General features: G+C 39.8%; 1 protein-coding gene across 1 annotated transcript in view; it reads left to right on the top strand.

Moving 5' to 3' along the window:
• Positions 1-25,488, top strand: part of rtn4r (reticulon 4 receptor) — a 166,637-nt gene extending 141,149 nt beyond the window's left edge. Inside the window, exon 2 of the mRNA XM_061906111.1 lies at positions 23,445-25,488. Within this exon, the coding sequence (XP_061762095.1) occupies positions 23,445-24,826 (1,382 nt within the window). The 3' untranslated portion in view covers positions 24,827-25,488. The remainder of the gene's footprint in view (positions 1-23,444) is intronic.
• Positions 25,489-25,847: the final 359 nt, after the last annotated feature.

Raw genomic sequence — 25,847 nt, 5'->3', positions numbered from 1 at the left:
CAAAATTGTTAGACTATAATTTTTTTTTTACAAAAAGGTACATTCTTCTGATCACAAGCCTCACTCAGGGAAAGTGACCTTCATATAAACTCTTTCATTCTCTGGAAAGTACTGTATTTTTTTTCCTATTATATTGACATTTCCACAGCTTTAGAGTTCAAAGCAAACTTCTTTTTAGAATACGTTCCAGTTCTTCCACTGCCGCCATGCTTTAATCCTCGCCCGAGTGTCAAAAAGTGTAATTTAGTGTCGCGAGAGTGGTACTATTTTTTTTTTTTTTTATCCTTGTCGAGATCACTCTGCAGAGCTGAACGTCAAGGCTTTTTTGAATCCTAGGGCAAGAAGGACCTTGAAGCTGGAGCAAAGTAAATTGATCACAGGGTTGTCGTACATGAAAAGTATTTAAACACAGTCACAAAAACATGTTATTGTCTTGGCGGTGACTTGAAACAAGACGGATAACACGGTTTAAAAAAACTAAAACACTGCTAGTGTTTGGACGTCAAACACAGACAGTGTTGATAGTAGGGTTGTATGGTATATCAGTACTCGTATATAGTATATAGTATAGAATCATATTCGGTACTATGCTGCCTCTAAAAAGTACCGGTCTCCCCCCACACTTTTTTTGAAAAGGCAGGACGGCGCATCGTCACGTCGTGACATTGCTGGTTTTACGAGCAGAGGAGCATGTTTGGCAGCGCGCGCACACAGTATACTTACGAGCAGACACAGTGTGTAGACAAAAAAGGGAGACCGGATGCATTTTGGCTTATAAAGTAAAGATAAAGGTGACGTTATAACACTGAAACACCCTCAGGAAGAGGTGCTTCAAGACATGGCTAGCTATAGCGGCTAACGTCCAGCCGCAGTCAGCAGTGTTTTAGCTACTTCTAAATCACTAATCCTGGCCTCCATTGTGACATATAAAGTACATTTCTCACTGCAGGACAAGGAATAGCTAAACATGCTTCACTACACACCCTAGGACAGGGGTCGGCAACCTTCAGCATAAAAAGATACATTGGAGCCCATTCACCCCCCAAATAAAATCCAACTTTAGCCGCAAACTCGGTTCGATTCCTAAAATGACAATAACGCCACTTCTAGTTTCCTTACACGTATGCTATAGAACAGGGGTAGGTAACCTATGGCTCGGGAGCCAGATGTGGCTCTTTTGATGACTGCATCAGGCTCTCGGATAAACCTGAGCTGGCATTGCTTAACACGATAAGTAATGAATAAATTAACTTGTAATCACAGTGTTAAAAATAATGTTCAAAATATAAAACATTCTCATGCATTTTTAATCCATCCATCAGTTTTCTACCGCACCTGTTCAAGAAGTTGAGTTAATAGTAAGAAGTGATTTATGTATTATTGGTTAGTGTGGGGCTTGCCCTCTTGGGGGTTCTGCAGAGCACCAAGCACCAACATGAGTGCCTGTTTCACGGTTACAATATTGTTTTATTTTTCAATAAGTCTCTCAATTGCTTTCCAGCAATTGTCTTTTACTCTTTCGTTTTCGCTCGCGCTCTGGCTCCAGCCCCAACCCCGTCTCTCCTCCTGGCTGCTGCTTATAACAGAGCGACAGGTGATTAGATAACAACGTCCAGGTAGGCCATCTACGCACCTGTCGCTTATTCAGAGGCCGGTCCTGGCACACCCCAGTTCACTGCAGGCCGGCAGGCCACGCCCCCTCCACAGTTAGCTTCAGAATAACAATGTTATTACAAAGACCAAGAGACCTATTATTCTCTAGAAATGTTGGTCTTACTTAAAAATGCACGCGTTTAGTTGTGTTCAGTGTTAAAAAAAATATTGTATGGCTCTTACGGAAATACATTTTAAAATAATTAGCTTTTTGGCTCTCTCAGCCCCTGCTATAGAATTTATGAAATCAAACACTTGACAATGATTCACATTTTTTTCAGGGTATAAGCAAATCACCAAATTGTTTTGAACATTTGAAATAAAATACACAGGTCCTTCCCTTAATTAATGCATATGGAAAAAATCAAGCCGCGCCAATATTCTGAAGGCATACCACTGCGGCATATTTCATTTGGATTAAAAAGGAAAAGAACAACCTGGTCATCCATGAAAGCAAATTAATCTGTCCATGAAGCATTAAATGTTCTATTTTCATCAGAAATGTTTCTCTTTTTTGAGCTTACCGGTAGGGTTGACCGCTAAAAACAATACAATTGCTTGGCAGCAAGAGCTGACACACAGGGGCTGTGACATAGGCAAATCCCTTAAGGCGTGATGGACATCTGGGCAGTGCCAGAGGAGCTGTAGCCTGCCAACGTAGCCCCCACTCCCTCCCTTCTGTTGCAAGTCTCGAGGTGTATGTTGTAATATGTATATGTGCTTTGCTATGGAGTTTTTCACCCCAATCCAGACTAGGCCCTCTTAGGAGCCCAGTCTAGGTTGTATTTTTTTACTCATTCTCCCCCAGCGTTTACATTTTTCCCATATTTTACGGGGCGCCTTGTGGCGACCCATCAGTGTTCCTGTTCTGTCACCCTTTACACTGTTTTTTGTCTAATCTTGAACGGGTTTGTGCTGAAAACAAAGTTTCATTGTACTTGTGCAATGACAATAAAAACCTACCTACCTACCTACCTACTTACCTACCTACCTTCGATCGACAATATATCAAAATGTTTTATTATCATATGATAAGATACCAGAACTCTCCAAAATAACAACTGTTAGATTAAAAATAAGTAAATAAATTTAAGTAATTAAGTAACCATTATTTGTTGACATTATTTTCCAAGCCAAAGGGAGCCACGGCGGTGGCATGAAGCCGCATGTGGCTCCAGAGCCGCGGGTTGCAGACCCCTGCCCTAGGAGGATATAATAGCTCACCGACGCCACAATGTAAACAAACGCCATGGGCAGATCTACACCTGACATCCATTTTAATAATACCAAGTACAGGAGCGTATCTAGTCGATACTCCTATGTTTCCATCAGAATTTTTTTTAGCATAACATTTATTTTTTTTCATTTAAAAAAAAATTGTTATTATCATTATAAACTCAGGAAATACGTCCCTGGACACATGAGGACATAACATATATGATTGTATGATCCTGTAACTACTTGATATCAGATCGATAAAACATGTTAAAACAGAAAGTAAGCTGATATTAACAGTTAATGAACAATTTGATTAATAATCGATTTTTACAGCTTGTCCTTCATAATGTTGACAAAATAATAGGTAGATAAATGACTCAATATGTTACTGCATACGTCAGCAGACTAATTAGGAGTCTTTGTTTGTTTATTTACTACTAAAAGAAAAGTTGTCTAGTATGTTCACTATTTAAAATTTGCATTTGATTTTTTTTTACAAAAAACTGCAATTTTACAGTAAAATTGTGGCACCTGAGCTGCCAGTTTTTGATGTTGTTTTTTTTTTTTTACTGCAAATCTACAACTGTAGTTTTTTTGGTGTATTACTGTAAATGCCAAAACATCACCACAGTTGATTACAGTAAAACAAAAGTACAGTTTTTTTTTCATTGAGAGAAAAATGCTCTAAAAAACATAGTCAATTTCACATCTTTCCCATGAAATCTATTCTTACTTTTACGTTGCACAATTTGATGGATAACGAAGCGTGAAATCATAATCGTTATTATTATTATTTAATTATATTTAATATAATGGTTTGAATGTTTGATCATATATTTTTGCATAATTAGACATTATTTAAGTTAACTTAATTTGTGATTACATGGAGAACATTTTTTTTTCCTCCCAAAATACAAATAAAGAATACATTTAGTAAGAAACGTTTCAGTACTTTATTGATAAATATTATTTCCAGGCTTTCCAGGGCCAAATAAAATGAAGTGGCGGGCCACTTCTGACCCTCTGGCCTTGAGTTTGACACCTGTGCACAAGGGGATATTTTTCCAGTCTTCACATATTTTCCACTGCCCTCTAGCAGTCACACCCATGTGTCAATCATCACTTCTGATTGGTGTTGACAGTACTCAGTGTGTTCAACGTAAAATAGAAGACTATCAGAGAAGATGGAGAAATCAACAGTTATTATAGATGGATAGTTAGATACAGGGTTTTGAAAAGCACCGATACTTCAATACCAAGTTGATATCGACACCAAATATACACTAACTCTTTCTTCAATATTGAATTCCGCACAACACTTTTACCGTGCATGAGCTCGGTCAAGAAGAACACCCTCTGTGTAGTCAGCCATTGTTCCTATGTATTCAATTATTCATGGGAGTCTTTCCGTACGAATACGGATTTTGCGCTTCCAGTTCGCCTTCCCTCATAAAAAAATGATAACGAAAGCACGGCAGTGCAGCACAACTGTGGTGTAACTCCGCTTCACAATGCACAACCTCAATACGTCCTGGTCTGCCAGAGAATAAGAGGTAGCAGAAATGGTCCGTGATGCACTTTAGCCACTTTGTCGAGTAGCGGTACATATTAAAAGTGAAAGAAAGGTCTCTAGTGTGTCATGAAATTATTTTGGGAATCAAATACACGTATTTGGCGTGGGAGTGAGAGCGGGATCCGCCACCACAAGCCCAGCTCTATATTGTTATAAGTGCTAATAAAACAAAGCTAAGAGACAGTCTTTAAACACCACTGTTGTATTTGTTTCACCAGGAAGGCAAAGTGTGGATTTAGGTCATTTGCTAAACATAAATGTAATAAAAAATGATATATATAAAAAATACACAACAAAAACAGTAAAATAAAAAAAGCATAAAGTAATGAGAATAGCCTGAATTGTTGATACTAATAGTATGTTTTTGAATGTTTTGTTAGCCTATTTCATTATAAATGACATGATGACATCACACCATCACCAAAAATAAAATAAAAAGATTACAAGAACATTATTGTTTGTTTTATACACTTGAAAGCTTCATGCCACTGCTATGGATTATCATATTTATAAGCAAAGTAATATATGTGTTGATGTACCGGGAGGTTATAGAATACGGCGATCTGTCACTTCACTTCTGGTGGTGGTTCCTGGTTTGGTGTTTGTTTCCTGTCGGTGCTCCTAATTCTGTTCCTATTCCTGCATGTCTCGCTGAGCGCTCGTTTCCCTCACCTGTCCCTGATTGGCACACCTGGCTGCAGTTGCCAATCAGGCTGCCATTTATGCCTGCCTCGCCTGTTCTTCAGTGCTTGAGGATTGATTGCAGTATGTTAGGGACTTTATGATGGATGCATGACTTGTCCTCTTATGTTTGAGTAAAATAAAAACTCTTACTTGCACCTCGTTCTCCTGTTTCCTGCATCTTGGGGTCACAACTGTTCTTTTTTTGAAAAACGGATTCTGCAATTTATATTATGTACAAAAATCTTGAATATTTGACGCTTCGCAACACTTTTCACCAAAACAGTATTTTTTTTTTTTGGAGGTGCCATGTGTAATAATGTGGCCAGAAATGATAACAATTACAGTCAAAATTATGTAGTCCCCTCCCTCTCTCCCTGACTGAAGTTGCCAGATACGCAGCCGAATCTAGCTGGATGGACTGGGCTAGTCCAAGGAACTCCAAACTTCCACTGCCTTTTGCTAGGGGTTGAGGTGCTGGGACCATAATAGCTGAACAGACAAGCGTTTTGTCAATAACAAATCTCTAACCAATGCATTTTACACATAAATTAGGCTATATTCCGGAAGAAATACAACATGCCTGCATACAATATCACAACAAATGGCAATCATTTGGTTATTGTCAGCACTATCAGAAAACAAAGACTAAAACCAACGACAACTGACGCGAGCAATGGTTATACTAGTGACAATAAGTAGAGCATGCTTAGCAGCCTAATATACACTCAAATCTAAAGTTAAACTTAAAGTACCAATGATTGTCGCACACACTAGGTGTGGTGAAATTTGTCCTCGGCATTTGACCCATGCCCTTGTTCACCCCCTGGGAGGTGAAGGAAGCAGTGGGCAGCAGCGGTGGTCACGCCCGGGAATCATTTTTGGTGATTTTGGTGAAAGAGGTGACATTTTACCAAGGTATGCCTATAGGCTAAACAAATGAGGAAATATTTTAACATGTGATTTGTCTTTCTCCATATGTTTCACATTGCTATGATGATAGTCATGCCAATGTTGGAACCCATTTCCTCAACGTATCAGCATATTGAAATGGAAATAGGCAGTGACTTTACTCGTATCCACATAGGTTTTATTTGTCGAAAATATATTTTGTCCTGTCAGTTGGATGACATATTGACATACAGGCTAACGGGCTTATATTTCCCCTTTTAACCTACATGTCGATTTGTCATTGACCGGGCTAGCATGCTAAGCATTACACTAGGAGCAAAGCACCATTACACTAAGCATTCATTGCAGGAACATACTAGCTTTGTTAAACAAGATCATAGACTGTATCGGACAATATAGTTTACATACCAAATGTCAATTTCCATTTATTACAAGTAATAAAAAAACATAAAGGTCTGACTTACCTATCAAGAAGGAAATTAGCAAGTTTGGCGTCAGATGAAAAAAATCTTCTCCGCTTTTAATGGTCTCCATCCCTCAAAAGGCTTCCCCGATACAAATCCTCGTTTTGTTCCTGGCTTTGTGATGCATAAGTTGAGAATGGTAACTTTTAGATTGATTAAGGTCTGACATGTTTAGTAACTTTACCAGTGGCTGTAGCCAGACCAAGATGGCGGTACGTAACTGGCAACCTGGATGTGACGTACTCACAGACTTTCTAATTGGTCAAACGGTGGAGGGCGGGGCAACGAAATGAAAACAATAACACGATTTCGGGGCTGTAAATCTAATTTTGGAATGAGCATTTCCCGGCTGAACTACTGTTATCAGTTATAGAGGAAAAGAACATGATTTGTTAATGTCTTTTGACATATCAGGGCTGTTTAATTATGACTTGACATTAAGTTATTGCATTGGCTCCTTTAAATGTCGTCGTAGTATTAAAATGAGATAATAGATAGGTATCGACTATTGTGGCAATCCCATCGATCAACGTTTAATGTTTTGATCACAAAATTACTATCAGGATCTCCACCATTGTACCAGTGTCAAATTCCATAGCCAACGATTCATAGCCTGTAGAATATTTGCTTGGCCAGATTGGCAGCATGCTGTGTTTGTTTGCAGTGAACACCAGAAGGCCGCGAGCCCCTGTTGCTCTGCTGGAGTGGGGAAAACAAATACTACCAGACAAAGTCCTTAATGCAAACCAATAGCTGTTGGAGTCCTTGTAACATTATTGTCTAATCAAGGTCTAAATGTGCAACTTACAACCGGGTGGCGGTCAAAGCACCTTTGAGAATAGTCAGTGATAGTTTTATCGGTTCTTCTCAAAGCTATGCAAATTATCAAAACAATGTATACATCCTCTAAGAGATTGGCACAGATGCGCGACCTTACAGAGTGGGATCGTGTCTGTTCTATATGCGGGGTTACCTCTGTTCAACAATAATGTACATGTCCCGAAAGAGGCCAGGAGGTCCCAGTGGAGAAGGATGCGTTTCATCTCTGACAGAGACCTCGCTTCCACTCGGTGCGGAGGACAGGGGGATGGAACTGTCATGTTAGCCGTCTCTGTCCAATCCCCAGTGAGTCTAAGTAAAGACGCCATGATGGATTGGAAGCTCCGTGCCCTGTCCTGACATGACCTATGTGTGTGTGTGTGTGTGTGTGTGTGTGTGTGTGTGTGTGTGTGTGTATGTTTCTGCACTGGGATAAATTAGTGTTTGTGCAAGACTCTGACACATGACTGACAAGTCAGTACCCACTTCTTAGTTTAAGGCTATGTCCAAACATATGCTAAGTGTTCATTTAGCTGCTGTGCAACAATTTTTAAAAATGTTTTTAGAGATAAAGGGGAGGTGCGACACTGGCCGGTAGTCTAGAAGGAGGTCAGATCGAGGTTAGGGCTTTTAAAGGGGAACATTATCACAATTTATTTCAAAAGGGCTAAAAACAATAAAAATCAGTGGCTTGTTGTATTTTATGAAGTTTTTTCTTTTATTTTACCGGTCCGGAATATCCCCAAAAAAGCTTTAAAGTGCTTGATTTTCGCTATTTGTGATGCGACTATCCATTTCCCTGTGACGTCACACAGTGCTGCCAATGTAAACAAACAATGGCGAATACCACAGCAAGATATAGCAACATTAGCTCGGATTCAGACTCGGATTTCAGCGGTTTAAGCGATTCAACAGATTACGCATGTATTGAAACGGATGGTTGGAGTAGGAAAGTATTGTAGACGAAACTGAAGCTATTGAGCGAATAACTATTTACCCTATTCATTGCCAGAGCATGGCCGAATAGTTGCGTTAGCATCGCCGGTAAAATGTGCGGCCCAAACGATCAGGACTTTCGCATCTTGTGACACAGGAGCAACTTAAATCCGTCGACTGGTGTTTTTTTCGCATTAAATGTGGGTGGAAGGAAACGTAATATAGTTGCAAATGCATCTGCAGGTTGTCCATACATCTCTGTGCCATGTCTGCTTTAGCACCGCCGGTAAATAGCATGTTAGCATCGATTAGCGTAGCACGTTAGCATCAATTAGCTGGCAATCAACATCAACAAAACTCACCTTTGTGATTTCGTTGACTTTATCGTTGCAAATGCATCTGCAGGTTGTCCATACATCTCTGTGCCATGTCTGCTTTAGCACCGCCGGTAAATAGCATGTTAGCATCGATTAGCGTAGCATGTTAGCATCGATTAGCTGGCAGTCAACATCAACAAAACTCACCTTTGTGATTTCGTTAACTTAATCGTTGTAAATGCATCTGCAGGTTATCCATACATCTCTGTGCCATGTCTGTCTTAGCACCGCCGGTAAATAGCATGTTAGCATCGATTAGCGTAGCATGTAAGCATCGATTAGCTGGCAGACCAAATATGTCTGATTAGCACATAAGTCAATAACATCAACAAAACTCACCTTTGTGATTTCGTTGACTTTATCGTTGCAAATGCATCTGCAGGTTATCCATACATCTCTGTGCCATGTCCGTCATCGCAGGTAAAATGTGGAGACACTCTGGTACATTCAATGGGGGTCTGGCGGCAGATTTCTTGCCAGTGGTGCAACTTGAATCCCTCCCTGTTAGTGTTCTTACACCCTCCGACAACACACCGACAAGGCATGATGTCTCCAAGGTTCCAAAAAATAGTCGAAAAAACGGAAAATAACAGAGCTGAGACCCGGTGTTTGCAATGTGTTGAAAATGAAAATGGCGGCTGTATTACCGCGGTGACGTCACGTTCTGACGTCTTCGGCACAGAGCGATAAACAGAAGGGCGTTTAATTTGCCAAAATTCACCCATTTAGAGTTCGGAAATCGTTTAAAAAATATATGGTCCTTTTTATGCACCATCAAGGTATATATTGACACTTACATAGGTCTGGTGATAATGTTCCCCTTTAAGCAGATGATGAATAACCACTGTAATGAATGCTAGGGGGAACAGTGATCAGCGATCAGCACTCTCCAGCTTTCACACATGCATGAACTAATTTTACATCACTGTAGTTTCCTGTGCCACTAACAAGATAATTATGTCACGCTTGCATTAAATACATTATACATGCTGTACGTGCTAATGGTCTCCCGTGTTTTCAACACATTTCACACTGAAATTAGGCTATTGTCAGAAAGAAGTACGTCATGCCTGTGTTCAATATCACAACAAATGGCAATCATATGGTTATTTTAGGTACTATCAGAAAACAAAGACTAAAACCAACTACAACCAATACGAGCAATGGTTATACTGGTGAAAATAAGTAGAGCATCCTTAGCAGCCTAATTTACGCCCAAAACTAAAGATACATTTTACCAAGGTATGCCTACAGGCTAGACCAATGAGGAATTATTTTATCATGTGATTTGGCTGTCTTCATACATTTCACATTGCCATGATGACAGCCATGCTAATGTTGGAACCCATTTCCTCAGCGTATCAGTATATTGAGAACAAAATAGGCACAATGAATCTTCCGGACTATAGAGCACACCGCTATATAAAAGCTGCACCCACTTAATATTCACAAACATTATTCCATATATCAGCCGCTTTGGACTATAATCCACAGATATATATTTTGTGACATACGTTATTTACACAAAAAATATTTTGTAAATAGTTATTTACATTCCTTAATTTTTTCCAAATGGTTTATGTAACGCGGCAGTAAAACGGCCGATCAAACAAAACAGTGGTCATGGACCAACTAACTGCAGAAGCAAGATTTTCAATCAGGAAAACACTCTAAAACCTTAATGCAACATAATCAAACATTAAATACAAACAGTATGCCTCTAATGAAGCTGAAACAATATTTAATATTTTGTCTGCCAATTAAAGTATATTGTGTGTCAATCTGTTTTTTCTTATTTTATATTCTAAAATAAAACCATGTTAAAATATTTCAGTGTGTTTACAGTGTCAGTACTTGTTGAGGATATTCAACAATAACGTGATAATAATAACCGTTATCAGTTTGGTCACAATCACCGTGATAAGAACTGATATCCTTATTAACAGCCGATACATGTATTGGATTGGACTGATATTTAATGTAAATGACAGCCTTTATTCCTGGCTTTTAATACCTTTTTTCCGGTTTGAATGAATAAAGGCCCTGGCTTTAACTACAACATTTATTTTATATAAAACACATGTAATGTATCAATATTATTACAGCCAATGGAGATACTAGATTGATTGATTGAGAATAGCATGGTTGTTTTGTAACATTGACCTTCATTGAAGGAAAATATTTTCCATCTGATGTAGAAATCAATTTTTAATGTTAGTGTATCGATATTGTACCCTGATCAATAATCAAAGGATACATTTCAGTGTCTGACTCTCACCCAATGTGCTGTTCACACTGCTCATGTAATGAATTGAGTGCAAATGTGCAAAGTTATGTCACCTTCTACGGTCAGCGTTCAGTTGGAGATAGCACAACGTAGCTGAAGGGCCCCTGGTGTCAGTCAAGTGGAAAAAAAAAAGAGGATTGTCTCCTTACGTTGAGTGATTATTGCTGTGATTCGAGAATGCATGGCTCTCACAAGATACGCCACCGGCAGCATCTTGAAACACGGCGCCTCACAACCATTTTTTGACACAGCAGATTGAGGCAAAGATTACGGGTTAAAAACAAAACTGACAGAAGACGGTGAACATTGCATCTTTTTTGTTTTTTATCCCGCTCTCCTCTGCTACTTTGATGGTGTATTTTTAGACTGAGCATCAACATTCGGAGCCAAACAGACAAATATTAGTATTATCCTTGTTCCTCGGTGCTTTCACAGCAAAGGTGGACGAGTGAGAGTTTTTTTGTTTAAGCAGTCGATAGTTTGAACATTTCATGCCAGCTTTACACAAGTGCAAGTCCACAAAGCGGGTAAGGATCTGGGATCAACATAGTCGGGTTTTCACCAAGTCAGTCTGGTTTACCACAGTGCACTTTGTGGTGGTGAACACGGTGTGGACTGTGCGGTATAGCATGACGCTACACGACACTGCTTAACTCGCCAGTTGATTAAACAAAGCACAAAAACAACATAGTATTGTTGATGTATTCTGACATGTCTCTACAGTATTTTTTTTTCTACTTTGTTTTCTGTATTCTTCCCCTTTGGTTTGTTACTGTACCATCAGTAGGTATTTTATAGTGAAATTGTATATTTTTGTTCAAGTTAAAAAAAACATACGCCGGCTTACATTTGGGGTCAAATGATGTACACATATTACAAATAATTGTTCTAAAAATCAAATGAAAAATATTATTGTACCTAATTATGTAGAAATAAATAATTACCGTATTTTCGGGACTATAATGCACACTTAAATCTTTTTTTTTCTCTCAAAACTTGACAGTGCGCCTTATAACCCGGAGCGACTAATGTCAAAAAACTAACAAAATTGTGGTTAGTTAAGTTACAATTGTGTTCCCATGTTTAGTTTTTACACATTTTTACTAATTGTTTTTCATATAGTCTGCACTTTGTCTGTGTTATTATTATTATTATTATTATTATCATTATTGGCTTTTATCTAGTTTGCGCTTTGTCTGTATTATTACTATTATCATTATTATCGACTCCTCTTTGCCGTATTCTTTTTATTTTCCTATTTTTGACGGTGTTAGATCTGTGTTGTTGTTATTGTTGGGGACAAGTGTTGTAAATTAGCTTTGGGTACAAACACTATGATGCATACATTGGATAACTGTTTCAGATAACTATGTTGCTGTATCCATCCCTATTTCAAATAAGCACACACACACATATATATATATATATATATATATATATATATATATATATATATATAAGGAATAATTCTGGTTTTGCTTACCGACCTCAAAGTAATATTATTTGTTACATGGTGTAAGATAAGTGTGACCAGTAGATGGCAGTCATACATAAAAGATGCGTGTAGACTGCACGATGATGGCAATATGAGTCAAGTAAAGAACACCATCATTTCATATGTTCCATTGAACATATAGAACATTACACTAGGCGCTCAAAACTATTCAAAATGTTTTAGTACGACTTTGGCAAGCTATGAAGCCGCACCACCTGATATGCTTCATCATAGGAGTATTATTATGGTCTGTGTATAAGGTAAGACATATTATCTGGCATTTTGTTTCGTAGATTTGTAGTCCCTGGTGACACCACTGTCGATAAGATTCGTATTTTTCTCTATCTTCTTTTAATGGGACATTCATTCTCAGCTGTTGGCATTTCTAATATAAAGTAATGTAAAGTGCTTATTTAGATCTGTCAGTAAACTTGCCATGGAAGCGCTAAAACATAGTTTACATTATTCACCCAAGGAACTTTAGTTATTAGAGAGTTCCGGTCGGACACTTTTTCACGGGACACATTTAGTGTTGTTTCCGGATGAGGAGATGCTGCTCCGTTTTTGATTGAAGTAAAGTCTGAATGTCATTTAAACAGTTAGCGCCATCTTTTGACACATATTCCACTCCCGTCCTTGCACGCTACACTGCTACAACAAAGATGACGACAAAAAGACAGTGTCGAAGGTGAGCCATGTAAATAAGACCGCCCACAAAATGCCACATTTTGAAGAGACTGTCAGAAAACAACTTGATGATGATCTGTAAAACATCATCTATGCAACATTTTGACCAAAGAACCATCATTACATGTTATGTAGACCACAAGGAAGTCTTTTGCATTCACAAAAAAAAAAAAATAATAATATGACTCATTTTAATGCGCCCTATAATTCGGTGCGCCCTGTATATGAAAAAAGATTAAACATAGACCATTAATCGGCTGTACGTTTTATAACCCAATGCACCCTATGGTCCGGAAAATACGGTAACGTTGTATTTTTTTCTCAATTGTGTTGTCTGTTTTCTTCCCATTTGGTTTGTTACTGTATTATTAATTGGTATTTTTAAGTGAAAGTGTATATATCTTTTTAAGTACAAAATACATATGTTAGTTTGAAAATTTTCAATGGGAGAGATGTCCCCGAAAACCGGGAATCTTGGGGTAATCTTGTAAATATATTTTGTGATTTTTCACTTTTTGGTCAACCCAAACATTTTGATACTGGAACAGTTCCTATCAGATGGGTTGTGGCTTCCGGCAAACTATTGCGACGGAATCATAATAATAAATTGATAATTTGGTGTTGAATCTTATATGACAACAATAGTGGCGGCCAAACACTTTTGCATCAAAGAGTTTGCTGCTTGGATAAGGTGAAAATGATACCCAACCTTATACGCTCGGTAGGAGGGTAGGGTAGAAAATTACCAGAAATTCTGGGAAAACTGTGAATTTTGGGAAAGGGAAAACATGTATTGCATTCCATATATCGGAAGAGTAGTTTGAGTGGATGATTGAATTGTCTGAATCAAGTTTAAATAATGTGAAACAAATATTTAAAATCTGGGAAATTCGAGATACCTGGGAATTTTTTTAAATATGGATCGTAGTACAATTATCTTTGCTTATACTGAACGGGTTGCTGTTGGAGTTTTTGGAATCGGTTGAAAAATGTTGACGCGGTAACAGTTTGAATTGATAATGGCTATTCCCGAATTCCTGGAATTTCGGGAAAATTGGGGATTAGTACGGAAAGAAAATTGGTAAGGCATTCTCCCAACAAAGAGGAATGTTTGAAAGGTAGAATTGCCAAAAGGGGTTGCAAAATTATGTCTGAGAAAACTTTCCAGCAAGAGGTGAAAATAGGGCTTTTGAAAACCGTGAATCCTGGGAATTGTCCAAGGTCGTCTAGTGTGTGGATGGTGGAATTTTTCAAATCGGTTGAGACATGTGGGACTTGTGCAGGTAAAAAAAAAAAATATTAATGGGCAAAATGTCGGGCTTCACGGTGGAAGAGGGGTTAGTGTGTCTGCCTCACAATACAAAGGTCCTGCAGTCCTGGGTTCAATCCCAGGCTCGGGATATTTCTGTGTGGAGTTTGCATGTTCTCCCCGTGACTGCGTGGGTTCCCTACGGGTTTTCCGGCTTCCTCCCACTTCCAAAGACATGCACCTGGGGATAGGTTGATTGTCAACGCTAAATTGGCCCTAGTCTGTGAATGTGAGTGTGAATGTTGTCTGTCTATCTGTGTTGGCCCTGTGATGAGGTGGCGACTTGTCCAGGGTGTACCCCGCCTTCCGCCAAATTATAGCTGAGATAGGCGCCGGCGCCCCCCGCGACCTTAAAAGGGAATAAGCGGTAGAAAATGGATGGATGGATGGATGGGCAAAATGACCCGTAAAACCGTGAATTCTGGGTAATCTGGCATATATTTTTTAAATGTTCATGATTTTTCGGTCAAGCCGAAAGCTTTGATACTGGAACGGTTCTGATTGGATGAAAACTGTGGGCTGTGGCTTCCGGTGAACTATTGCAACGGAATCATAATAATAAGGTGCAGCTTTTTATATGACAAGAACAGTCGTGGCCAAACACTTTTGCATCGAACAGTTTGATGCTTTGATAATGTGATAAATGTTGAAATGGTTCAAATCGGTTGAGAAATGTGTGCAAGTTTAAACATTTCAATGGGCAAAATGTCCCGGGAATCCTGGGTAATCTGGGATATATTTTTTACATTCATATTATATTTATATATTCTTTAAGATTTCCGGTCAAGCCAGACGTTTTGATACTGGAAAGGTTTCGGAAGGGATGAAAACTGTGGGCTGTGGCCTCCGGCAAACTATTGCGACGGAATCATAATAATAAATTGATAGTTCTTTGGTGTAGAATCCTCTATGACAACAATAGTGGTGGCCAAACACTTTTGCTGCTTCGACAAGGTGAAAAATGAAACCTATCATACGCTGGGTAGGAAGGCGTCTCAAGAGGGCAACTCACAAAGGTGCGTGGATATAATGACACCTGCAGTTATGCTAATGCAATCAGGCGAGGTGGCGATGTGAAGACGCTGTTAGCTTGCAAGAATAATTGGGACGAAGTCGACGCCATTGTATGTCCACGGCTGTCAGTCATGCCGACGCTAACAAAGAAAGGACACATTGCCTTGAGAGCGGGGGGCTCGACTTTGACGTGACACGCACGGCCGGAAATAGGCCGTTAATGAAAGGATGGCAGCGAGGGGCTGTCAGAGGACGAACATGAAGTGATCTGTGTGGTAAAATATTGCTATTGTTAGGAAGCGCTGGGGGAAAATGTGCTGCGATGCAGAAAGAGCAGGAAGTCTTGACAGCTTTCCGGTGGCAGTCTGACGGCTAAAGCCGAGCATTTGAACAGAACGTTGGGGTGGAGGGGCTTCTGCTGGGCCCCCGCTTTCACCCGTCCACAGATGAGCGGCACCACGCGGCATGGCGGGGACATGAGGGAAGATGGACGGGAGGCTTAGTAAGGCTCATGCTGCTTTGTTTTTTTTATCTCTCCTTCGGGCACCTGTCATGGTGGCGAGGCTGGGACTCGAACGCGTGCAGTGGAGCAAAGAATGGAAAACATTGTCGTGTTGGAGAGGAGCTCGGGAGGATTTGGATGTTGTTGGTGCAGTTATGTGCTGATACCGGGACTCCTGTCTGAGACTTTGGCACCGTCTTCATTATGGGGACTGTGGAAGACTCCCATGATGCACTTCTGTTTTACCCTCAGCTGCAGGGGGGACGCAAAGACATTACCATACTAATATTTGCATGTCAAGTACGAATCTACGGCAGCAACTTTTAAACTGTGGTATCTGGTGCAGGGGGGTCCTAACTTTTTGACTCGAGTGAGGCCGCTAAATCTTGGCCCCGGGGGCCAAAAGCCTACTGTATGTAAATAACTATACACGCACACACACACACACACACACACACACACACATATATATATATATATATATATATATATATATATATATAAATGGCAGAAACTGCTGGGTATTTAAAAATAATATGAAAGCTCTCTTTTTGTGCTATGCTTAATTGAACTCATGACGTCTCGCGGTCCAAACTGTGGAGTGGCGGTCTGGAGTTTGGACACCCCTGATCTGGTGGTACGCCAAATAAATATTGTAACGCAATAGTTTTATTTGCCTATATTCAAACAGTGTTACTGTTCGGACTGTGTGTAATGTAGGGTTGTCCCGAAATAAAGCGGAACACAAAAAGATGTCTTTATTGGCTTTAATTGTTGAAGCTTTGAAAGTGGAATTCTTTCCCATTCTTGTTTTATGTAGAGCCTCATTCGTTCAACAGTCCGGGGTCTCTGCTGTCGTATTTTGCGCTTCTTAATGTGTCACACAATTTCGATGGGAGACAGGTCTGGACTGCAGACCGGGCAGGAAAGTACCCGCATTCTTTTTTTAAGAAGCCATGCTGTTGTAACACGTGCTGAATGTGGCTTCGCATTGTCTTGCTGAAATAAGCAGGGGCGTCCATGAAAAAGACGGCGCTTACATGGTAGCATATGTTGCTCCAAAATCTGTAGGTACCGTTCAGCATTAATGGTGCCTTCACAGATGTGTAAGTTACCCATGCCTTGGGCACTAATGCACCCCCATACCATCACAGACGCTGGCTTTTGAACTTTGCGTCAATAACAGTCTGGATGGTCCGCTTCCCTTTTGGTCCGGATGACACGATGTCGAATATTTCCAAAAACAATTTGAAATGTGGACTTGTCAGACCACAGAACACCTTTTACACTTTGCATCAATCCATCTTAGACGGTCTCGGGCCCAGCGAAGCCGGCGGCGTTTCTGGATGTTGTTGATAAATGGCTTTCGCTTTGCATGGTAGAGCTTTAATTTGCATCTACAGATGTAACGACAAACTGTATTTAGTGACAGTGGTTTTCTGAAGTGTTCCTGAGCCCATGTGGTGATATCCTTTGGAGATTGATGTTGGTTTTTGATACAGTGCCGTCTGAGGGATCGAAGGTCAGGGTCATTCAATGTTGGTTTCCGGCCGTGTTGCTTACGTGGAGTAATTTCTCCAGATTCTCTGAACCTTTTGATGATATTATGGACTGTAGATGTTGAACTCCCTAAATTTCTTGCAATTGCACTTTGAGAAACGTTGTTCTTAAACTGTTTGACTATTTGCTCACGCAGTTGTGGACAAAGGGGTGTACCTCGCCCCATCCTTTCTTATGAAAGACTGAGCATTTTTTGGGAAGCTGTTTTTATACCCAATCATGGCACCCACCTCTTCCCAATTAGCCTGCACACCTGTGGGATGTTCCAAATAAGTGTTTGATGAGTATTCCTCAACTATATCAGTATTTATTGCCACCTTTCCCAACTTCTTTGTCAAAGGGTGAAAGGGTGAAGTGTCCTGCCCAAGGACACAACGGCAGCGATTTGGATGTCAATAGGCGGGGAGCGAACCTGCAACCCTCAGGTTTCTGGCACGGCCGCTTTACCCACTACGCCATGCCGCCCGTTTTGGTCTCAGCACTTAGCCACGTTGGTTGTCATGGATATAACGATATGAAAATTTCATTATATGGGTATTGTAACAAAAATGACCACGGTTATCATCATTATCTGGGTACTGTGAAATGTGCTGAAAAAGTACTTACTCTAAAGGAGAGAAAAGCAGGAGGTTTATCATTTTACAATGCAGTCTGCTGAAAATGACAGAAAGCGCCTCTCTACATAGTAACCGACACTGTGGTCAATGTTGCCATTGCCACAAAACCATTTTTTTAAAATATTTTCATTGCTCTACTGCTGTCTAGCCACTAAAGTGGATAGTGCACCACCTGAATTTGTCACGTTTCATGTATCAGATGAACCACAACAAATGGGGCCGTATGAATCCCCTGACTACTGTACTTTCTTGGCATAAGAAATAGGTTATATGATAAAATTCTTCTGGCTACTTAAAAGCCATGCTGTTTTTATTTTAGTGATTGAATGTGTTTATCTTCTTCTGTTGTTTTACTTTGGAACGATACGAAAAATAACATGTGTCGATCGATTACTCTGTCCTTAGATAACACTGCCTACATCAGGGGTAGGGAACCTATGGCTCTACAGCCAGATGTGGCTCTTTTGACGTCTGCATCTGGCTCTCAGAGAAATATTAGCCGACATTGCTTAACACGATAAGTAATGAATAATTCCGCTGGTAATCAGTGTTAAAAATAACGTTCAGAATATAAAACATTCTCATGCATCTTAATCCATCAATCAGTTTTCTTCCGCACCTTTTCATTAATGGTAAGAATTATTTTATGTATTATTAGTTAACTTCAGAATAACAATGTTATTAATAATAAAAAGAGACTTATTATACTCTAAAAATGTTGGTCTTACTTAAAAATGCACACATATAATTGTATTCAGTGTTAGAAAAAATTGTACGACTCTCACAGAAATACATTTTAAAATATTTGGCTTTCATGGCTCTCTCAGCCAAAAAGGTTCCCGACCCCTGGCCTACATGTTTAACGTGGACAATTGAATATCTTAGTTTCTCAGAGAGTAATGTGTTTATATAAGTTTATATTGGGACTTGTTGTTTTTTCAATTGGGAAAGAAGTTAATCTCTCTTGTATTTGTGTGAGCGGAGTCAACGGTCTGTGAGTTTATCAATCATGGTTTTAGGATAATTTTGATTACAAACGGTAATACTAACCGTGAAACGTTGAACCCTCTTTATCTCCGTGGGCCGGTAGCATATGCACCGAGAGATGTTCCGGCCCATGATGTAAATTTAATACAACCTAATAGAAATGATCCGGATCACCACCAAAATCGGAGCACTCGTTCAATATCCCATTTCGGAGGTCTACTCAAAATTTAATCCAAATCTGCCCATAATCCTTGGAGTTATGTTGCTAACTAACTAGATGATGCCAGGACATCCGATACTTACTGGCAGAGGTAATATCAACAGTAAGCATGTCTTGATATGTATTTTACTGTTTTTTTTCTTTTCATCAGATATGTTATTATACTGGCCCCTTAGTGATTAAATACTTACAACGTAATTAGTATTTCATAAGCATATTTTAGGTTTATGTTGTATTTATGTATTGACTTGTTTAAAGTGGGTTAAAAAATCATACACAATTTAAAGATATTGTTTTATAGCCATCTTTTAACATTTCTTGTCATGAGTCACAAATGACCTGAAAGCTCACATTCCAGTGGAAAAAAAATAAGACGATTAGTTATATATGCCTTATTAGAGGAGACTTGTTCCACATAAAAGCAGCCCACACAGTTTTAAAAGACTCGTCAGTTCAGGTCCTCACGTCAGCAGGCAGCTGTGAGGAAATTGTTCCCTCGATCCAAATATTATGCAGATGACTACTACATTTTATGGAATACAATGATTTGTATTGCACGCAGGAAATATATTTTCAAATAAATCATCTCAATAAAATATGCTGATTATTTTTTTTCCCTGCGATCCAACTGTTGTATATGAGTCAGCAAGTTGACTGTGTTCTAATGCGGATTAACGTGTATTCCGGACTATCGAGCTAATTGGTAACTAAACCGCACCCACTAAATTTTAGCAGAAAAAAAACATTGTTTTGTACATTAGCTACATCTGACTATAAGCCACATATATGTATGTTGTGTAATGAGATATTTGCACAGCAACATTTTGTAAATGTTTATTTACATACCTTATTTTTTTCCAAACGGTGTCTGTAACACAGCAGTAAAACGGCTGATCGAACAAAACAGAAAAGTTAATCATGTCTTTATTCATCCTTTATGATATTCTCTTTTTTTATGAAGGTCCTAGATCAGGGGTGTCAAACTCAAATACAGAGTGGGCCAAAATTTAAAACTGAACAAAGCCGCGGGCCAAGGTTGAACAAATTAACCTTTTAATAGGGACCCAAACAAGTTTTGCATTGAATATTGAACGAGCAAGGCTTATATTACTTTATAGTGACATGTAAAATAGGGTTTCATATAATAATAATAATAATAATAATAATAATAAAATATCAATGGCATATCAAATAAAATTTAAATACAAATTTAATGCCTCTTTTCTATTTGCAGCCTTCTGAGGTAAATATCAAAATATATTGTAGCCTCCCGAAAGAGTTAGTGCTGCAAGGAGTTCTAGGTATTTGTTCTGTTGTGTGTATGTTATGTTACAGTGCAGATGTTCTCCCAAAATGTGTTTGTCATTATTGTTTGGTACGAGTTCACAGTGTGGCGCATATTTGTAACAGTGTTAAAGTTGTTTATCCGGCCACCCTCAGTGTGACCTGTACGGCTGTTGACCAAGTATGATTTGCATTCACATGTGTGTGTAATAACCGCATATATTATGCGAGTGGGCCTGCACGCTGTTTGTATGGAGGAAATGCGGACGTGACGACAGGTTCTAGAGAATGCTGAAGGCAGTGCCTTTAAGGCACGCCCTCAATATTGTTGTCCGGGTGGAAATCGGGTGAATGCTTGCCCCGGGAGATTTTCGGGAGGGGCACTGAACTTCGGGAGGATTGGCAAGTGTGAGAAATTGCGGTGTTACAGCGGCACCGCTGCTGTGTAATAACGGCGGGCCAGCTGTATATGTTAAAGTAGATCATTTTAGTACATTGATTTATTTGCTTAATCCATTCCACGATTTAGCCGTTCCAGCCATCCATCCTTTTTTCTGCTGCTTATTCCCTTTGGGGTCGCTTTGGGCGCTGGTGCCTATCTCAGCTACAATCGTTAGCGGTGAAAAATACATTGATTAGCCGCACCTTTGTATAAGCCGCAGGGTTCAAAGATGGTAAAAAAGTAGTGGCTTATAGTACGGAAAATACATTAATGTGCTTATAAATATCCAAAAAAATGTGTTTACCCTAATTTAAGGGTTAGTACTTTGGAAGCCCTTTTTAGATAGATATTATTGTAAGAACCACGTCTGGTAAATACTGTAGTAAAATGTAATGTGTTTGTTGGTGACATTTAGTGATCACTATGATTCATAAAATTTAGTGAATGATGCAGACACCTTTGTTACTGGATATTTTCTAATACGCTTGTGCCTCGGCCAATTTGTATGTGTAGGTAATATGTATTTGATACTTGTTCATGTCATCCTCATGGACCCACTAGTTAAATCAGCTAAACAAACTCATTCACTCCACGCTGACGTCTTGGTGAATTTACGGAGGACTTTGTGAAGCTGAAACAATACAAAAACAAGGCTAATGTAAGTTAATAATACTGACACTGACACTTATAAACGTGGTAGCATATTCGCTAATAATAGCGATGCTTGCCTAAATACATTACAATTCTTGGGTTTTGCCTAGTGCAATTCTTGGGTTTTGCCTAGTGCAAACACAAATACAGAGTGGGCCAAAATTTAAAACTGAACAAAGCCGTGGGCCAAGGTTTGCATTGAATATTGAACAAGCAAGGCTTATATAACTTTATAGTGACATGTCAAATGGAGTTTCAAATATTAATAATAATAATTTTAAAATATCAAATAAATAAATAAAAAAATTACAATTGAATGCCTCTTTACAAATTGCAGCCTTCTGAGGTAAATATCAAAATAAACTTTTTCCACAGGCTAATAATACATTTGAAAATAAAATAACAATAATGAATGAATAAAACATTCAAGCCTTGAAGTAGCAAGACAAAAGTGCATGAACAAAAAGTTCATTGTTGCTCAATTTGCTACACTGATTTGCTTTAACACTGAATATGGAACGAGCAACGCTCATATAACTTAATAGTGCAAAATCAACTTTCAAAAATACAAACGAAAAAACATTAATGGTATATTAAATAACATTTAAATAAAAACAATGAATGCCTGTTTTCTATTTGCAGGTAAATATCAACATGAACTTTTTCCACGGGCTTATACATTTGAAAATAAAATACCAATGAGGTGGACGGGGTGTGGTGGTAGCAGTGGGTGTATATTGTAGCGTCCCGGAAGAGTTAGTGCTGCAAGGGGTTCTGGGTATTTGTTCTGTTGCATTTATGTTGTGTTACAGTGCGGATATTCTCTCAAAATGTGTTTCTCATTCTTGTTTGGTGTGGGTTCACAGTGTGGCGCATATTTGTGACAGTTTTAAAGTTGTTTAAATGGTGAGCCTCAGTGTTACCTGTATGGCTGTTGATCAAGTATGCCTTGCATTCACTTGTGTGTGTGTACAAGCCGCATATATTATGTGACTTGGCTGGCACGCTGTTTGTATGGAGGGAATGCGGACGTGACGACAGGTTGTAGCGGGCATTAAAGGCAGTGCCCTAAAGGCACGCCCCCAATATTGTTGTACGGGTGGAAATCGGAAGAAATTCGGGACAATGGTTGCCCAGGGAAATTGTCGAGAGGGGCTCTGAACTTCGGGAGTCTCCCAGGAAAATCGTGAGTGTTGGCAAGTATGATTCTTAGTGGTGAATGCGGTGTTACAGCGGTACAGCCGCTGTATAATACCGGCGGGCCAGCTCTAATGTTAATTTGATATTGCCTCAAGGGCCAAATGAAATTACACGGCCCGCGGGCCAGAGTTTGACACCCATGGTCTAGTGGATATCGATGATAGCACGTACACAACATGCATGGAAACACTCCTACGGATGTCAGACATGGGACGGTTTATTAACTAATAATTGTTTTTAGTTATATTGTAAAACTTAGAAAGGTTGTTTGGAGTCATGAATGGAGAATCCTTTCGAGCAGAAACGCTACGGACCGAAAGAACATTTTCAACCCACACACCATCTAAGTCCTCTGATAAGGTCAATGAAAATTAATAAACAGAAAACATGACATTTAGCAAATAAAATCCAATAATTAGCCACACCATTTTATAAGATGCAGAATTCAAAGTTTAGGCAGCTTATGGATCGAATGTTAGGGTTAAATGATTTGCTGAAAAATCTTTGTTCAGCCATATTTGCTAATGCACTTATGTGTTTTGTTGTGTCTCCTTAGGAGGACGGCTCCTGGTCCTGATCATGTGGTTGAACTTTGCGCCTCCAGCTAACGGCTGCCCTGCCAAGTGTGTGTGCTACAGTGAACCACGACCCACCGTGGCCTGCCAACAACAAGGACTCTTCTCCATCCCTACTGAGATCCCAGTGCGGAGCCAGAGAATATTCCTCCAGAGCAACAAGTTGACGGTAGTGAGGTCCACGAGCTTCAGTTCGTGCCAGAACCTAACCGTCCTTTGGCTCTACTCGAACAACATAAGCTACATTGAGGCCGGTGCCTTCTACGGCTTGGAGAAACTGGAGGAACTGGACATTGGGGACAACAGCAACCTGCGCACAATCAGCCCTACCGCCTTCCGAGGCTTAACGAAGCTGCACACGCTGCACCTGCACAGGTGCGGCCTGTCAGAGCTGCCGGTCGGGGTTTTCCGGGGAATGTTCTCCCTGCAGTACCTCTACTTGCAGGATAACAACATTCTAACCCTGCACGATGACACTTTTCTGGACCTTGCCAACCTCACCTATCTCTACTTGCACAATAATAAGATCAAAATCGTGACGGACAACATGTTCCATGGTTTGATCAGTCTGGACCGCCTGCTGCTACACCAGAATCGCGTCATTTATGTCCAGCCAAGGGCTTTTAGTGATCTGGCTAAGCTTAAATCTCTATTTTTGTTTTTCAACAACCTGACCGTCTTGACAGGGGAAACAATGGACCCGCTCACCACCCTCCAGTACTTGCGCTTAAACGGCAACCAGTGGATTTGCGACTGCCGAGCCAGAACCCTGTGGGAGTGGTTCAAGCGTTTCAAGGGCTCTAGCTCAGAGTTAGAGTGCAACGTCCCAGAATTCCTGGCCGGCAAGGACCTGAAACGACTAAAAAGCGAAGACATGGAAGGATGCGTGGACACACCTCAAGTCCAGACCAGTCTCTTCAGCTCGAAGGCCCCGTCTGGGAAGTTCCCTTCCACTGAAAATCCTCTCGTGGACACAATTCCCAGGTGTTGTCTTGGAGACAACGATAAATCCTCTATCCTGTCCGGCAAGAGTCGCCAGATCACCAACAACCCCCTGAAGGAAAAGGAGAACATGTCTAAGACCAAACATAAGGAACATGAAAGAACAAAAAATGAGACCCAGAACAAGCAGAATGATGGACCGCTCGGGACCTTGTCCGACACCCTGGACAAGTCCTTAGAAAGTATAAACCCCGACCTCATGGACAGTCTAGAATCCTCTACAGCCTCAAACAAAAAGAAAAAGAAGTGCTCCAAAAAGCCCAGATCAGACACCCACTGCGCCAAAGGCAGGGGCGCTACGTTGCAGGGTCTGAGCTTTCTCCTCCTCCCCACCGTCTGGATCTCCTTAGCCATGTCTTAGGACTCCCGGTGTCGTTTTCAAGGCAGGACTCAAAGTGACGGATGCTCATGACAATGATGAGAGACGATGCTTTGTCATCTGCGACAGACAGTGACTGACCAGTGAGTTGCTACAACCACGACAACAACAATGGGGACGAAGATAAGAGTACATGTAACAAAATGGATGCCTTTACAGAACACTACAGATCTGATGTAAATAATGAATCGGTGCCCAGAATTGTTTGTTCTTTATGTACTGAACTTTACTGTGTCTACGCTGACCCTGTTCCACCTTCTTCAAAAGCTTCTACGGTTGAGACAAAACACCAAGAGTTGAAAAGAAACAGAAGAATACGACCTCTGAGAATTCCGACACAGTAAGCACACAAAGAATGTTGGGTCCGTTTAATGAAAATAAAATGAACCCCCACCCATTATTTATTGAAAGTGATGCATTTGTTGGGTAACGTTCTGTTTTTTCATGTTTTTCGAAGAAAAACAGTTGTTTGACCGCGTCCCCCCATTTTTACTTTTATTTTCACAAAAGAAAGGATATATGGCGAGCATTTGCCAAAAGAATGCCGCCGAGTTGTTTATTGCAATGGAAACATATAGATATGCATTTTATTTTACTTGTGTACAAGTATGAATATATTATGAATAAAAGTTCTTATTTCGTAAGATGGTTTGGATTGAGTGTGTTACTTTGTGTAAAGTTTATTGCTTCAAACACATTTTCTCAGGATTCTAAGAACATTACCGTCATATTGAGTAAAAGAAATCAAAAAACTAATGTTTGTATTTGCAAACCTTACAAAAACATGTTTATAATAAAACTCACAAATATGCAGTAATACAGGCATTGTTAGACATATTGCATGTTTGGTTTAGGACCGGGGTAGGGAACCTATGGCTCCAGAGGCAGATGTGGCTCTTTTGATGACTGTATCTGGCTCTCCAATAAATTTTACCTGACATTGCATAATAGGATAAGTAAAGAATAATTTCGCTGGTAATCACAGTGTTAAAAATAACGTTGA

This window comes from Nerophis ophidion, linkage group LG07 (genome assembly GCF_033978795.1).
Source record: "Nerophis ophidion isolate RoL-2023_Sa linkage group LG07, RoL_Noph_v1.0, whole genome shotgun sequence".
Lineage (NCBI taxonomy): Eukaryota > Metazoa > Chordata > Actinopteri > Syngnathiformes > Syngnathidae > Nerophis > Nerophis ophidion.
This window is presented reverse-complemented; position numbering and strand designations above follow the sequence as displayed.